This window comes from Mizuhopecten yessoensis, unplaced genomic scaffold (genome assembly GCF_002113885.1).
Source record: "Mizuhopecten yessoensis strain PY_sf001 unplaced genomic scaffold, ASM211388v2 scaffold5315, whole genome shotgun sequence".
NCBI lineage: Eukaryota > Metazoa > Mollusca > Bivalvia > Pectinida > Pectinidae > Mizuhopecten > Mizuhopecten yessoensis.
This window is the reverse complement of record NW_018405987.1, coordinates 126,756-145,908: the sequence shown is the minus strand read 5'-3', so window position 1 is coordinate 145,908 and position 19,153 is coordinate 126,756. Positions and strand designations below refer to the sequence as shown.

Sequence of the window (19,153 nt, the reverse complement as noted above, 5' to 3'; positions counted from 1 at the left end):
CTACAGGTATAGACCCCCAGTGTACTCACTTCCTACATGTTAAGAGTATAGCGCCCCAGTGTACACTTCATATCTATGGATATCATCATACACCTACTCCAAGACAGTAAGGAGACTACGATTGCTTTCTAGGTTAACAGATATCTTGTCACAGAACCAGGCACGTTCAGCAAAGATATCCCGTCTAAAAACTGGTACAGTTACCCCGTTGCACAACCAGGCACGAACGGTATAGATATCCAGTCACACAACCGGTCACGACATGTATAGATATCCAGTCACACAACCGGTCACGACATGTATAGATATCCAGTCACACAACCGGTATAGATATCCAGTCACACAACCGGTCACGACATGTATAGATATCCNAGCACAAAACCGGTTGAGATATCCAGTCAAATAACCGGTATAGATATCCAGTCAAATAACCGGACACGTCGTGAATAGATATCCAGTCACACAACCGGTATAGATATCCAGTCAAATAACCGAACACGTCGTGAATAGATATCCAGTCACACAACCGGTCACGACTTGTATAGATATTCAGTCACACAACCGGTATAGATATCTAGTCAAATAACCGGACACGTCGCGTATATATATCCAAGCACAAAACCGGAAAGATATCCGGACAAATAACCGGACACGTCGTGAATAGATATCCAGTCTCACAACCGGTATAGATATCCAGTCAAATAACCGGTCACGACTTGTATAGATATCCGGTCAATACCGGTATAGAAGACAGCCAGCGGTCACAAAGCTGGACATGACCTTTCACAGAGTCAGTTTATGTCTCTAACAAACCAAGTATCGTAGCTAATCATAATGACTCGTACCGCGACATCGGAATTCAAAAAAGCTATTCAAGCACGTGTACAATTGGTTCTGATCAATTAAATGGACACAGAGCCCATTCTGATATGTGTTATAGGTGGTGTTTTGTCAGGTGTCGGTGGTAAGATAAGGTTGAGCTAGTGTTAGTGTTTATTCATTAGTATTTATAATGCAATATATATTCTTATAAAAATTTGATGTGTTTCTGGTTGTATGAAATGGTATTCAAATTACCGTAAAAACAGGGATGAGTCACACACCAACAATAGAATGACGTATTTGTTTGTAATAATTTGTTGTGTTATAATTATCATCTGTGACACAAACAATGCATGTACGTAAACATTTTGATTTTTCTTTTCAATTTACTGGGACTATTTTCATTATCGGAGAAAATCCGTTCTCTGTTATTTCTAACTTGACATTTGCATTTTATCCAATCGAAAAAGTCCATGAAGGCATTGTGTGTTATTGATGAGGACCATAAAACAGTGTCTAATTACAATGTCATTACAGGCAATCTCCAATTAGATTATTCAATCAGAAGAGACAGCCAAACTGCGCGAAACGTTGTAATGGAATTCACGAGACACCCCGCACCACCAGCATTAGCCTCCAATCCCCAATTACACCTCACCAAACGACCGGCGTTTGAATAGCCAATATTTTATCTTCAATTGGTATCTTTTAAGAAAAAAAGACAAAGCAATTTCAAACTGAAACTAACAGGTTAAAGTAATAAGAAAGAAATCCTGAGAATTCATTTTTCGATACATTCCAATTCAAGCTGGAGTCAACGTATTGTTATGGTAATGGGGGATGATGTTTCTCAATGATTATTGTATTTTGATTAGTATAATGGAAAACACTTAATGGGTCTCATTGTTAGTAATAGTTGTTCAGGCTGGCACTGACGGACAATACGTCATTATTCCCACAATACCTATCACTATACCCACAATTCACTTTGACCACAAAAGCGGAAACACGTGACAAATATTATATTCAATATGTAAGTTATTACACAGCATCAATACAGTTCCTCAAAATAGAAATAAAAATAATTGTGCGAATTTCTCAAAAAGGGAACAAAAAAAATCATCAATCTTAAAAAGTGCAACGTGGAAAATCCACCAGGATTATACAAACCGTTTAAATATAAAAATTCGGCATTCCAAAAATATCGGATGAGATCATTTTTGATGTTTTCATTTTGTCTGTTGACTGGGCATGCGTTATCGTTCAGACTGTACTCGTCCATATATGGAATGAAAGGACGTGTTTTGTCATCTGACGCATGCCTATAGATGAATATGAATGAAAATGAAGACAGGTCGCCGGGAGTTCCTGAACTCGCATTGTCGTAAATAGAGTGTAATTAAAATGATCATTTCTTCTCGTAGATATAACAGTTAAACTATTGGTCTCATAAAGAATCATCTATCACAACAAATTGACCAGCAATAGGAAGGTTACTATGTTATCATCTTTTATGTGACGTTTCTTAAGTTGATTACGGTACTGATGACAGAATGCCGACAATGCTTACCGATGACTCTATGCAATGTAATGATGTGCCAGTCCTTTGACAACAGAACCTTTACGGTAACTCCATGTTAAAGTTTTGGGGAGGTAACGCGATCGGACAAATACGGTAGTCATCCATGGGAGACAAATCCTGCTCCGAGATAGGTGTGTGTCTCTCCGATACGGGTGAAAGTCGCTCCGAGACGGGCGTTAGTCGACATCTGCCCTCGTGTTCCGACAGCAGGTTCTGGAGGTGAAACTTCTGTTTTAGTAGTGTCTGGATGTCGTCTTGAAGATCGTTGTTCTTGCTTTCCAAGACATCCGACTCCTGCAGAGAAACATATACGATTTAGAAGAGTCGACAACTGTCTACTTTCTTTCGGAGTTTTAAGGACAGGAAACTGTCCAAAGTTGTCAATGTCAACATTTGTGTCAACACGCCTAGTGTATCAAAAGTTAAAAACGACATTTAAGTCTTACAAAACTTAACCAAGATGTATCCCCTGTAATCATAACTTTATCGTAATCTTCCAGCGAGAAGATTACCGTACCGTACCCTTCAGAAAACAGTACCGTACACCTAATGGGAACATTACCGTACTTATTAAAAAAAACATTACTGTACCTGCTGTAGTGTCTTTGTTGTTTTATGTTTCTTCATCCGGAACTTTCTCGCCGCCCTCCGATTTTGTTCCCGCCTTTTTTCCAGCTTCATCATCTCATCTGGCTTCAGCTGTAAACGGAAATCAGCTCGTGTTACTTTCTTCTTCAAACAACATAACCACATCATTATATTCAATGAACTCTAGATAGCCAACAAAAAGTGTGCATAATTCAAAAGATTACAATGATAATTACAATGTTATTTGATATTTTTAATTAAAAGTATTGTTATTTTAGTTTAAACGATGTCGGTGTGATATAACATTCAAAGGTGACTGATCTTTGTGTTCCATCAATGTCGACTGGCCTGGATCTGTTAGAGGTTATCAGGTACACGCGTACATGTACTGGTAACTAGGTCACTGTATCAGGCCATTGTGTACAACAGGCCACTGTATCAGGCCATTGTGTACAACAGGCCACTGTATCAGGCCATTGTGTACAACAGGCCACTGTATCCGACAGGGAAAGGCTGAAAATGGGTGGAAACTGTCACTTTCATCTAATTCCTACCCATAACGANNNAAACATTGATGACAGTTCAATATATTATTCACACTTGTCCCCAGGACAAACGTCGACTGTTATTAATTTGTAGTTTATGGTCAATATCTGTTTGAAGTAATCATCGTTTTGTCAATACGATGTTTATCTCCCATTCATGGTTCATTAAATATTGTCACTTCGGTTTCAGAGTGTCCCCGGAGATGTTGACTTCTTTTCCGCAGACTTGGGTGGGCGGAGCGGGGGCTGGGACGCGAGATATAATCTACATAACGAAACTGAAACATCTGCATCCAATTTGAACATTTAAAATGTCGTGGGATCATCGAATATGTGTTTATGTATTAAATCTTGTTGAAAGCAGACAGTACGGACACATTTCAGAGCAATTTCTTTTTTTCAAAAAGAACATGGACTTCATGTACAAGTAGGTGACAGCAACCGTGACAATAACACAACTTATATAGACACATCACATACAACCAATCAATCAACTTTATTGCATTTTACATCCAATTTACAAGAATCGAGCTGCAAACATCCAACAAACATTGATACTATATAATGGACAGTAAAAACTACATACTTATGCATTCTGTAAGCCTGCCTTCCTCAGTTCAAATGACTTTTTAATAAAGAGGCTTGTTTCCTGCAAAAGCTGTGGATCATTAGATGACAATAATAATATTAAATTTTGTAGAAAAGGCAATGATGGGTTAATTTTATTTTTTTGGAGAAACGTAATCCTGATATTTAAATTTATTTTACATTTAAATATAAAATGTACTTCATCTTCGACAATATTGCAGAATGAACATAGTCGGGATTGTCGAGGAATCTTTTTAGATCTACCAGCCTCAATTTCTAAATTGTGGTTGCTTAGTCTCAGCTTTGCCATCAATTTTTTCTATATTCAAAGTTGGGTAACGATAGGTAGTGTTCCTCTGCATACTTTTTTTAATTTTACTGTATAGAAATTACTTACTATTTTCGTCCAAACTATGCATTTTTTCAAAAAAGTAAGATTAAAATTTAACATGTATCGACTTTTTAAACAATAGTTTCCTTTTCCTTTTCTTTTTTTTGCAAAGAATGGGTCGTGATGAAAGTCATAGTTAATATTATTATTCTTTTTTTATTTGGGAAACATATCTAAACCATGTATATATCCCATTTTCGTGCACGTACACATCACATACAAACAATCAACAATGCCCTCTATAGGGGTCACACAATTCTAAGATGGTCGTGAAGAAAATGGCATGATCTCTGTCTTATGAATGTCGTTAGATCTGTTGATTAGTTGAAACAGTTGACAGCATTAAATTATATACTTAGTACATTATTCATATACAGCTTAAACTAAAATTAACTTTAACATTGTTTTGGGTCCATTATCACGATTACTTACTCACGTGCGCGTAATGATACGTGACTGAATCACAAAAGGCTTTGAATGGAGTTGTTTACAATAATCCTTCCGCGAAATATTCCTTTTGTAAATTAACTACGTTCTTTTACGTAATTAAACCAATAATGAAGATGTTCATTATGCTAATGATATGAAAATATCAGCCACATTTAAATTCGCTGTTAGAATTTTTTAGTTAAGTTTAACCATTTTAATCACAAATCGAAAAAAAAAGTGTTTTCCCTAAATGCACATTGTTTTTACATTAAAATATTAAAATGAAACATAAGATGGCAACATCAATTATTTATAAGTATACACATATACACAGTGGAAAGATGAAGGCAGGAAGAGGTGTTTTTAACATTTGTGTATCCGTCCATTATAGTAGTAACAAACGGGCCCTTTACTGCTTAATTTCTACCTCTTGTTCCGGAAGAGTGAAAGGAATCATTAACATGTGGCAAAATTAACATTATCTTTCAAACTTCAGAGAAAGAATAACGTACCAAAACAATTCTCCAAACAGTTTTCAGAAGTTAATTGTTGTGTCACTTATCGGACTTACTACGACAGAAATAGGAGTTACAAAGCGACGGACTGTTGTTTGTTATATGTTTCAAATGTTTCAAACGAGTAACATCATTTTCTAATGTAAAGAGAAAGCCAGCCTGTGTGAATTTTTGTCATTTCAAACAATTAAATTAACCAACAAGATAAAAGATAACCATGATAAATAATGGTTCCTAGTTGTAGAACTTCTTTATCTCGATCACAATTCGAATGATGTTGTCAAGGATTCAGCTGCGTAGGAATTTGCTTGAGGTGATAAATTTGCTATTTAATATGCAAAGTAAATCACAGCTATGGTGACAGTTCTGTACTAAACATTTTGATACTGATCGATGTTAATCATCTTTGAATGTTCTTTAAACTAGTCGCTTAAAACTAGACATTCGATGGTACACTAGTACATCGCGTAGGAATATCCTGAAAGGAGGAACAGGAAGTCAAAGGGCACCACTCATCAAGTTCCATAGTTACCAAAATGATGGAAGGTGTTTCTATACCGATTTACTACTAAAACATGCGCCGTTAGATGGAAGGTCTGAAGTTGGATGGTTGTTACGGGGAAGAGACTTAATATAAATTATTTAAAAATAGGTTGCTTATATAAGTCTTGTTTGTAAAGAAATTGTTATCAACAGTTTTGTGAACATGTTTCTATTGTAAGTTTTAAAATATGAACACGTGTCAATTTAACATGTTGCTAATTATAGCGCCGTAAGTATTATATGCATTATCAAAGCGTGGCTGTTATAAAATTTTCATACACATGACTGATAATATAAATTCTTGATATAAAATAAACACATAACTAAATAATTTTAATGGTTTTTTTAATTAGACTCAACATACATCTAATGCAGCGCTTCGTAAAATCATATTGTATGTACAGTAATATTGGACAGGAAATGGTTAAAGTTACAAACTAATACAATTATTATTTACTATAATAAATCATGAATAGAATCGCAGGGACAAGTAAAACAAAACCGTGTTAAATTTGGGGAGCGTGAAGGTGGAGGGTGACTAATACTGGTGGATATCGTTAACACGTGGAAACAGGCCTGGCTGTGTCGGACACGTGCAGGCTTGGAATACACGTACGGCTACCGAGAATAGAACACACATCGGGTGTTGCCATCTCTTTGTTTTACATAGGTAAGCTGATACAGTATCATAAACACGTATGTCAGTCTCACCTGGCAAAGGGGCAAGTCTGCACGGTCAGCCCCACTGCCAAGTCAAATTTACACGCCAAGCGCCAATAATCTCATCGAAAAGCACACACTGAAATACTACAAAACCAACTTGTTATTTATATTTAAAGAGAATAGATTATATAAAGAAAGAAATTAGCCACTTAGGTCACGGATAGACGGAATCCGTCAGTAGACGATCGCGGTATCGTTTTTCGCATTGACGCCGAATCCTTGAAAGATGACTCAAAATACTAGCGGTGGTAATACTCCCAGCACGCACGCGAGGCGGTTACCAATTTAACTAACGGTCGACCGTCAAGGTCAGACAAACGGACGGAACGTAAATAGACAGACGCCAAGCCGGACAGACAAAGAGGCACTACTGCCCGAAAAGTCACGAATCCATGTGGAGACCGTAAAACAGCGAGCCAGACACATCGATCCGTATCATTTACACGCTCCAAACATCAGCGAGACGGGTGTTTATTAGTCGACCGCATAATCCACGCTAGCACCGGAAGACAAAAAACAACACTAATATACAATTTACATTGTTACGGAAATATTTCAAAGGGACAGACGGAAGAACAGACAAAGGAAGTAAAAGACGTCTAAGATCAAAAAACGAGAGACGGGCATAAAATACAAGAAACCCCAGTGAAACAATAATCGCCTTCATCAGTAGAATATCGATTGTGACGCGGGCACCATTAGAATGCACCGCCAGTCGGCACAACCCGACAGAGAACCCGATCAGCTCTCGCTCCCTCTCTGTAATACAGAGTTTTTATCCCACAAATTAAATTAATATTATGGAATATATGGTAGCCTAAAATGCATATCCCCTTGGGCTCAGAACGAGACGAGAATTGTTCTGGTCGGTGAACACGTGATGGGTAGCGCGTGCCGATATTGGTGTATTCTGGAATTGTGTCGCAGGTCCCCGTCCGATTCTATCTGTAGTTGATTGTGTTGTTCTGACAACAGGCTAAATGTTCGCGTCTTTGTTTTAATGCAACTTAATACAATCACTTTAAAGCGAGAGAATTTATGATGCAAAACATGTAGACAGTGCTATTAGACTACATTGTACTCCACGATGAATTGTTTATCATCATCACCATCGTCATCATCACCAGTTGTTGATTATCACTAATTAACGTAACAAATGACTCACAACTTCAATTGTTAAATATCACCACAAAAAGACATGTAATTCCTTCTGACATGTTAACGAAGTGTGATCATTCTCGTCTGAATCTAAGCAAACAACAGCCGTGAAACAAAATAAAACGCTAACCATTTAATAGCACATACACATGTCCAGTAATACAATACGAACGAGTCATTGTCAAGCAAATACATGTAAGAGAAACTTCAGGTTACAAAAACACACACGAGATAAAAGTAATCCGCTTTTTGAATACATTTCGAAAAAACACCTTTAAACACGCTTAATTTTTATTTTGGAAATAAATAATACGACTGTGATTCCAGGTACAAAAGGAGCTAGAGTAGCCAAGGATGTGTGGAATTCCACTGAAGTAAAGCGCGTTTTTGAATTTTTAAATTTAGAAATAGAAACAAAGTCAAAATACTTCAAACGGGTCATTCTCGTGTAAATTTAATAACAGCAACAAATGTCTAAACATCGTGTAAATTAAGTCACAGCCACAAATGTCTAAATATCGTGTAAATTAAGTAACAGCAACAAATGTCTAAATATAGTGTACATTTAGCAGGAACCACAAATGTCTAAATACCGTGTAAATACAACCGTTACCACAAATGTCTAAATATCGTGTAAATACCGTGTAAATACAACCGTTACCTCAAATGTCTAAATATCGTGTAAATATAAAAAGTGCAACAAATGTTAGCAACCTCAGTTCGTGTTAGTTTAGCAATAAAACAACCGTCTTTATCTTGTGTAAATTTAGTAAATTAAAACCTATATAAACGTCGTGTAATATCGGCATGTACAGTATGTTTATTATAAATCAAAAATGGTGTTTTTAAAAATGAGTTGTGTTTGTTTATTTAAAATATTTTATGTCAAACTTTTTATAAAACAGTACAATAAGGAGTTTAACCTAACACGACAATTCTCCAGATACATGTTGCTGATGTCCCTAAACATATGTTTACACAATATTTATTGTATCAACACTATGTAACCTTCAACAGCTGTTACTCCAAAGCACACTAAAATATCCAGGTATCTATGGTGAATTAAACATTCCGAACATTCAAAACGTATTTACAATTTGTAAGCTATGCACGACAAATACGCAAAGACATTCCAATCGTCTTCAAGATTTAAAACTATTTTTTTGTAATTTTCACTCATGCCGCATGTGTATAAGGGTCAAAAACATCAATACAAGATGTGGACAATCATTGCTGTTAAATGCCACGATGCTATCATCGTCATTTTTGTATAAGTGGTATTACTGTTAATTGTTGAATTATCAAAATATTAATTATATGAAAAGATAAGGAAATATTTATAATAATTATAATAATACTTAAGGTATTGTAGAAAGAAAAATATGGACCAATATAATATAAACAAAACATTGTCACCGACCTTGTCCTTTCGGGGTTGTATTTTGATGGCCCTTTCCGGGGACAGCTCCTTGCCCTCCTCCAAGCAGCGCGTGAGGATCCTACATTTGAGCTCCTCCTTGAGGAGGGGTGTGATCTTGCCCGTCTCAAGGGATTCGAGGGTGGCTGATCGCAACTTCTCGTCCGTGATCGAGTTGACATTGATTACCTCCAAATCGCATGGATCCAGAAAATCATTGCAAGAATCCAGCAGATCCATGCTGTCCAAAAACATTGGATGGATTTGGTTAAACAAAAAGAAATGTCTGTGAAATTACTAGAGCATTGTGACCCACGTAAGGTCTGCAGCACATTTACATGGTCTTGTCCACCTCCATTGGACCGTCTGTCTGTTTACACTTCACAGCTGATCAAAATATGTGTAGTCTCCCAGCTCACGTGAAATCTCGTTTCAAAGTGACGTAGCTGGATAAAAAAATACTATAACTAAGGCACACAGATACTCGTCTGCAATCGGATCATACAGTAGGCATCTTCCCGCGCTGCCCCTTCCTAAGGCAGATACACTCGCGGGAGCATCTAAAAATAATACAGTGTGTCATGCAACGTTGAAACGTCATTCGCTCCCGCCAGAAATCCCACCGAATGGCCAGCTAAAACAACCTGGGTTTTCACCTTTTTTCAAAAATATCTAAATCAAGTGTCAAAATAAAAAAAATTCGCATTAAATTCAAGATTTTCGCACTTTTTATCATCAATATCACCCGTATCCAATGCAATGTTTTACATCCTTTTAAATGATATATTTCAAAAACAAACCTGTCAATTCCACCAGCACACGTTGCCTGCTATATGTTTGTAAACACAGAAGTCTGCACTTTAAATATTAACCAGTGGTCATGCTCGAACCTGTGTTTGTGTACAGTTCTATTTTGGGATCTTACTGCATACAGTTAAAGGGACGTAACTCCGTCTAACGTCTGGGAATTCATCTCGGACTGCATTCACGAAAAACAAATGTTTTGTGACGCCTCTTTCCCCCTTGCGATGAACATGGTAGTTATCTTTCAGATCGGCTTAAATACAGGAACACTTGTCTTCTCTAAGTCAAATCTCGACCACCACGTATACTTGTGTGTACATGTATGTGTGTCCAACGGAACATAAACATTGGCGGCTGCACTGAGCGATCACAGCGACCCTGATACACATGTGCGACTGGCGCGTGCCAGCTTTATAGTAACTATGTCACCCTGATCGATAATCCTATAAAAAATACAGTAGTGATGACTGGTAGTATGTGTTGGTAATATTTATTTGTGACTGTATTAGGTGCGAACGATTGAAATTCTTCAGATGTGTAAATTCCAGGAATATTTGACATTCCTCTCTGATGACAATAGGTACTCGCGAGACAGTGTTGTAATTAGTACAGCACCTGAATCCCACGCACGTGACAAGAAATGAACCAATCAGAACTCGCTCTTTAAGGGCGTTGTCTGTTTCAGCGATATGCTCATTTCACAAATCAATCGATTTGCATACTTGAAGAATTCGTAAGCGAAAATTTATGGTTGCAAGTAGGTGTTGTATGAATGATTCACTGCTGTTTACATAAATAAATGAATGAAAAATACTTTCGAGTCTAAATTAATATTGGAGCATTCTCCCGAGTACATACTGAGAAATGGCCAGCTGTATGGTATAGGGCGCGCTCTCAGATGATTCATACTGTAGTCTACGCGATCAAAGTCCCTCACGAGGTCGGCGTGTAGACGCGGCAAGTCCGTCCGATAGATATCACAAGTCAATCCATCTATCACAACTGAAACATCAAAGTAGATTAATTTGTTTAGAAATATGCATTGATCTAATTTTATAATACAGCATGTTTGATATTGAACAAGTTTGGCACATAATGCTTATCTCTGAAGTTCTTAACCGAGTTAGTGACAGACGAGTGTATATAGATATATTTTTATCTATTAATGTGCTTTATTTCACGTCTAAAGCTACGTATACGTTTAAGAGGGGTGTGTCACTTTTGATATACAGGAAACAAGTATGTCTTTCATTTATTTTTAGATTATTTACATAAAAAAGCAACTCTGTATTCATCAAATATATATAAAAAAAAATGACCTTACGTTACCTTTTTATAGATTTTAATCGTTCTATTATATTTTTTTCAGAATTTTATGATATAGTTCGCTATGCGTGACGCTGATAGTTGTACTATCTGTTGTAATCTAATTCTGACGTAACATGATAAGTTAGAATCAGATAAGTGTCCGCCATGATTTCAACCTTCAACGTTTTAGGCTAGCAACTCGACAGTCATCGAGATAAATAAAGTATGATTGCAATAAATTATGTTGATCAGAATGACGAGGGTTGTTTTCCCACTTAAGTGTCACGAGTCGTATTTTCAGTCCATTATAACCATAACAACTGGCCCTGCAATATTGGACTAGGAAGTTTTATAAGATCAATCGCATTTCGTGTATCCAGATGCGGAAAATGAAAGGTGATCAGTGATAATAGGGGATTACTGACCGTTCGGTGACGGATAGAGTGTGGAATGTTCCGTTACACTAACACCTAGCCGTCCTTTATATCTGTATCACGCTATTTACACATCAATAAAAGAAAACACCAGCAAACCTTTACCAGAAAAGTAGGCCGTAATTTGGAGATTTGAGTCAGGAACTAAACAGGTTCTATTGGAAATCCGACTCGGTGTTCCATTTTGTTTTGACCAGAAATATGTCAGTTTCTGGTATTTTTGGGTGTTGGGATGTGGACGTTGAGTTAGTGTTAGACCGGGTCTTACATCTTACTAACCTCTAGACTCCTATAGAAGTTTAATCAGTAACTGACTACAAATCTCCGCTGAAGGTCTCGGTCCACAACTAATTCCACTCTATGTTTTACCAAAGGAATCTTTTGAAAAATCTGTTCCATCATTTATTCCCGAGACCTCATCTTTATAGACTTTGATCAACTACAGGTATCCATGACACGTTTGTGGTGAGCTTAAACACTTTTCACAACCGGGGGAAATCTCATTTCCTTACGATATCGAAATATTATATTACAAATGATAAGGTGTGAATTGTCCAATTCGGATTTTGAAATGATCGTATGTAAAAAAAAATACCTGTTGTTTTAGTTATATATACATTGCCTCTATAAACATTTCTAGAAGAAATTGTGTTTATAGAGCTATAAACGCTATTTCCTCTTGCCTCAAATAGCATGAGCCGCTGTTAGAAGCAAACTTTTTAGTGACGTTAGGCTGTTCCAGGAATCTTGGTTGCACTGACGACACAGATACTTCAATATCGAAAACATAAGGGAATATCTGTATTAAGGTCAACAATAACTTATTATTTACAATGCAAATGTAAGGATTGAACGATATTAAATGTTTATATCAGAATGAAATTGAAAAAAGTCGTTTTTTCCTTGTTTAAAGCAGAGGACTGGCTACGAGCGCCAATATATATATTACCCTCTATATGACCCTATATAGAAATGTAGAGGATCATCACGTGGTAGACCTAAACCAATAATTTCTGGGCATTCTTGCTCCTATGTCGACTCAGTAATAAACGTTTTACATGTTGTATTCCGCTACAGCGCAAAAGCTCTAGAGTTGCTAGTCGTGTGTTCGAGTCTTAGAGGAGGGACAGTTTGAATATGACGGGCCTGCATGCAGAGTTTAATCGAGAAAACTGCTCAAATCAAATTTATCAGTTTGTAAATTCAATGCACTTCCTCAGAGAAAATAGATGAAATTCAGTTTTCAACTTTAACCTTAATATATAATTTTAACACAAATTCCTGAAATATGACATCAACTTAAATTTCGCACGCCACTTTATAACAAATTCTTTCATGCATGTACTTTGATCACCGTAGTAAATGGCTGTAAGATGGCACCACTAGATACTTGTATGTGACCGAAAAAATGACACCACAAAGATATTACATGTACTTGTATTTACAAAATTATTAGATATCACAACAGTCACCATATCAAACATGTACATACAATGTAGTTGTCTGGCAATAACGTGGGTCACCTTCATTACTGTATTTCTAAAACATATATTTCAGAACGTTTTCGAAATTTAAAAGATATTGCCAATTTCGCTCCATGTGAACATTTTGTTAATTCATCATGTGTCTGCACGTGAAATTAAAAAATAATTACTGAGGGGACAAATTCCGTCCAAGTCCCCTCAGCCATTTTTAACTATTTAGGCGTAAACTGTATAGGACTATTAACGCATTCCCAATCTCCTCTGATTTATATAGCATTTGTATATATGTCTGGGAAATTGAAATTAAGTTCCTTCTGTTGACTTACAGAAGTACTAGCAGCATCTGATGATCTACAGCTTCTTCCTCAAATGAGCCTCTTCATCAATTAAATAATAATACTTATTATTTTTATCTAAGTGTAATATTTAAATTCACAAATAAGGTTTCCATGTTAATAAAAATAATTGACAGAATTAAAATCCGGCCAGATTGACCTATGAGACACTATTTCACATTAAAATACAGATAATACAAAAATTATATATTCTGTATTTAAATGTGAAATAATGTCACATGAATGAAATAGAACTCATTTGAACGGAGAGGGCTTTCTTAATGCTTGAACACATAAAGAACTGTAATTAATGTACCTGCTTATTGTAATAAAGCTATATTATTTATTGGTGCATTCTGTTTATTTGGCAAATGTTTGGAGGAGAAAATGCAATAAATTTTACGAACTGATTGATCCATTGTTTATAATGACGAAAAAGAAAACGTGGGCTTTGTATTCAGTATTTATATCATGAAATAATGTTACTGTATACCATACCTAATCACTAACAGTAGTCATATAAATACGTTATAATTACACTGAACAACATATGTTACGGGGTTATCAAGTACAAAAGTCAAATGTTTACTAATAAACAGGTTTCTATATTGATATCAAATTATATATTTATGTATTTACACCTGACAATCGATTTAATATCATGTTCATTTCGTTTGTACTATATGTCCATTCCCTTTGGTGGTGGTGGTAATGGGGTATTGTGATACCTACAATGCCCTTACATCAGCTTTGTAATATTTTCTCGTCCAAACATTTGGACCGATGTGAAAAATAAAACAAACGACATTTAATATGAGAATAAAGATGTGGTAACTTTTAGTACATTTTAGTCGTAAGAATAGCTCTTCTGAGCTAAAGTTGCATTGTTACAAACACGACTCTAAATAAAAATGCTTGTATCTTATATAACATAAACATCTATATACACTGTAATTGTATTACGAATTTTATTTTTTATTTAGAATCTATTCCAGAGGATCATTACAGATCCAAATCCAGAGATAAACTTAAAATTTACTGAAGCATACAGCAGGTCTGGGTACCTAACTTCAAATGATTTATTTTTTGTATTTTGTTTTATGAAGAAACCTATTTCACACATGTTAGACAATTAAATGATGATTAGATAATTACATGTATCTTTCTTGTATGTTAAATAATAAATGGTTTGCTTAATAGATCGTTGTTTACATTAGATTTAAATATATAATTTAACATAAAATGAATTTCAACCTCCCAGACGTTGCATACTTTACAAATACAGTGGCACCCGGGGATTTTTAGTCCTCCACGTACTCTAAGCTTTGTAAGTAATTTATTATATATTCTAATCTGAACAATGATATGATTATTATCTATATTTTGTATCAATTTACTGTAATTAAGTTCATTATTAATGTAGATACTTTGCATTGGACTTAATTAGTCACAAATTATTATGGAACAATATTCTTTCATATATTCCAGTCACCGTTCCTTTATGTTTGCATAGACTTTAAACCATTGCCATCTATACATGTCTAATCACCAATTCAATTTAGTTATACATTAATATTTTGTTAAATTAAATGCTATCGGGAACTTTCCTAGCCATAATTAAAATAACGTCAGAAAGAAAATGTCTTTTGTGCACAAGATCCGTGAAATTTCAGTTGATCATACATTGATAGAATTAATTAAAGGATAGAGGGAGAGATATTTAATTGTACTCATATTTAAACCATCATTTTCAAACTTTCGAATAAGTCTCGAACGCCAAATTAATGATACAGTTCATATTTATTTATTAACAATTTAAAGATACCAGCTCATTTGTTTGTTTATATATTATTTTAATTATATAAAATAACTTACTGATCTCATTTAAGTATTATATTAATATATTCTTGATAAATAATCTTTATTTGTATGTGGTTATATTTTCTTCATTGTACTAACGACCGTATTCTCTATAAAAGAAGACAGTGTTTATTATCTATATATAGATATATCCGTGGTTATAAACGTCTCTGTTTACACGTACACGATACAGTAAACATCAACAATAAATAGCGTTAAAATGTTAAGTATTTAAAGTAGAAAACACATGTATACATATACTGTGCTTACATGTTACTTTGCTCAATTTCGATAACAGGATTTTGTCTTGATTAAAAAAATATATACACAGAAATTATGCCCATAATCGTCGATGATTAATATGTATGATAAAATACAAATTCATTTTCAACAGAATTTGTACAATGAAGCATTTGGTAGGAAAATAAGGCATATTTCACGTGTATAAGCTAATTACTAATTCAGGGTAATTTCCGAATTTTAATTAAATATCTGTAAAATTTATGAGGGTTTTTTCGTTATCAAACTTGGAGATCAGAGAACCTGACTTAAATGCATGTGTTAGTAGCAAACCATATTCCATTTAGAAAAATAATGGATTTAAAATAAAAGCGGTACTAATAAAATATAACTGAACACATTTTGGTCTTCCATAAATGTAAACAATGATGTGAGGTCGACACTGAAAGTCGTAAATAAAACCGTTTTAAAAGTGTTTGGTCTAACCACAATCACACATGTCATATATACTGTACTAAATACGGACCTCAACTGAGATTTTAAAATTTTCAAAACGTGTGGCCGTGGTCATTGTCTTAATATCAACCTTTTAATATTACCGTGTAGAGTTGCGATGTTTGTTAATTATATCGACCTCTGATCTACCGTACTATGTTATATATATATATGTATATATACATATAAATAAACATTATAGGAAAATAGCTTGACAATGAACTACAAGTACTTACACTTTAGCTCCAAAGTTCCAGGTTGCGATCTTACAGGATACATGTCAGTCCAAAAGGACTTCAGTAAAAACTGATAGGGCCAATCCCACTCCTTTATGCGGAAGGAAGCAAGGCGACATAGCCTTCGTGTAATTTGTTAAAAAATAAAACATGAATTGTTTAAAAAGTTGCATACATCAGCTAGTTTAAGCGACTGTATCCGGAGTGACATTTAATAGGCTACACGGACGCTGACTCCGGACAGGAAGTCGTTTGTCTGTATTTGTTCGAATGCTGGGCGGCAAGCGCGCGAATTCTGCCGGCCCCGGAAAACCCAACATGCACTCCTAAAAGTGGTACGATGTCGGTCAGGATGTAGCAATAAATCTCAGACTGACAGCTGAAGCTTTATACTTATCTCAACAGCCGTCAGATATATGGATATAGATAATGTATCTAATATCAGAGAAACTGGAACTTTTAAAACGACTTCATTCTGTAAGAATATGAAAATAGATGCGCCAACCTGACAAAACTTAAATAGCAATTATATAGCAAAGTATTTCCATAAAATAGAAATAACAATCACCAGCAACTTTAATGAAGATTGTTTTGTAGTATCGGATATTCATGTTTATATTTCAATCTATAGTCTGGTCAATTGTCATATTCTCAGTTCGAAGTTTTATGTGCAATACTTTTAATTCCAGAACCTCGAGGTATCGACATTTATTTACAATTAAACATACTCTATTAAATTATGTAAAAATAATAAAAGGTTTGTTATAGTACATGTGTCAATGTGTCATTTAGATAGCGACACGACACACAACATCTCAACGTGTACACTGACACGCCGCGCGCACCACTTTTCGCCGAGTACACCACTTAATCTCGGCGTGTACACCACTTAATCTCGCCACGTGCATAGCTTCCCGCCGTGTACACAACTCAAGCTCGCCATGTACACCACTTAATCTCGCCGGGCAGATCACTTTTCGCCGTGTACACAATTCGGTCATGTTCATGATTTCTCTCCATGTATTTCACCGCTGAACTTGTCCCCACCTCTTTTCATTGTGTACATCATTTCTAACAGAAAGCACTGTGAACACCACAGAACACCACATCTCGCCATGAACACCACATCTCACCGTGAACACCACATCTCGCCATGAACACCACAGCTCGCCATGAACACCACATCTCACCGTGAACACCACATCTCGCCGTGAACGCCACATCTCACCGTGAACACCACATCTCGCAGTGAACACCACATCTCACCGTGAATACCACATCTCGCCATGAACACCACATCTTACCGTGAACACCACGTCTCGCCATGAACACCACATTTCACCGTGAACACCACATCTCACCGTGAACACCACGTCTCGCTATGAGCACCACATCTCACCGTGAACACCACATCTCGCCATGAACACCACATCTCACCGTGAACACCACATCTCACCGTGAACACCACATCTCGCCATGAACACCACATCTCNCAAGATGACTGAAAATGACGTCTTCGATTTCTATACAACTGCAAAATAACAGTTTGGAAGCTGATCATGTTCAAAAAAGCGTGTAACCCGGTACGTTTAAGTTACAGATATATTTACAAAATTAGATAAACGTCCAAAAATAGCTTCAAAGCAAAGAAAGCACACTTTCGTTGAGGCTTAATAAAAGTGGATTATTTTTTCAATGATTAACAAAAGTAGTCTGGACAGTTTCACGTTAACTTTTATTCCGGGTTAAGAGGAAGAAGAACTAAGATATACAGGTCAGTTTTAAGCCCGTGTCAGGTATGAATTAATTTATAACCAATAATTTATCACCCGTCAATCAAAGTATTTTGGAGTTTTCCAGCAGACTTATAAATATGTCATGGAACGGTTTTCCTCGGGAATCATTTTGATTCAGTTATAGAATTTATCCTCTGATTTTGGTACAAAGTATAAATCCTCCTTCAGTTTGTATATTGTTCAACTTGTATATTGTTCAGCTTGTATATTGTTCAGCTTGTATATTGTTCAGTTTGTATATTGTTCAGCTTGTATATTGTTCAGCTTGTATATTGTTCGACTTGTATATTGTTCAACTTGTATATTGTTCAGTTTGTATATTGTTCAGCTTGAACATTGTTCAGCTTGTATATTGTTCGACTTGTATATTGTTCTACATACTACTGTTCTTCTTGAATTTAAATATTGTTCTACTTGAATATTGTTCAACTTGTATTTTGATATGCGTCTTAAAAATGTATTACGTGTAAATGTGTACATCCAAAATACGTCAACACAAACATACATGTACCGTTACATTTATCTAAAGTCATATATAATAGTATTATATATATATACATATCGTTACATTTATCTAAAGATATATGTAATAGTATCATATATATATACATATCGTTACATTTATCTAAAGTTATATATAATTATACCTATCGTTACATTTATCTAAAGTTATATATAATTGTATTATATATATACAGATCGTTACATTTATCTAAAGTTATATATAAAAGTATTATATATATATATACATATCGTTACATTTATCAAAAGTTATATATAAAAGTATTATATATATATATAATTACTAGCTATATATATATAGTATACATATCGTTACATTTATCTAAAGTTATATATAA

General features: G+C 35.3%; 1 protein-coding gene across 1 annotated transcript; it reads right to left on the bottom strand.

Annotated features, from left to right (window-relative positions):
- Positions 1–339: 339 nt before the first annotated feature.
- Positions 340–16,666, bottom strand: LOC110450548 (proto-oncogene c-Fos-like). The gene is made up of 4 exons (XM_021498134.1): positions 16,498–16,666; positions 9,305–11,107; positions 2,996–3,103; positions 340–2,698 (listed from the first exon to the last, which is right to left on the bottom strand). Exons 2-4 carry the CDS (start codon positions 9,554–9,556, stop codon positions 2,444–2,446), a joined length of 615 nt encoding a protein of 204 aa, XP_021353809.1. The 5' UTR covers positions 9,557–11,107; positions 16,498–16,666; the 3' UTR covers positions 340–2,443.
- Between the last annotated feature and the right edge of the window lie 2,487 nt (positions 16,667–19,153).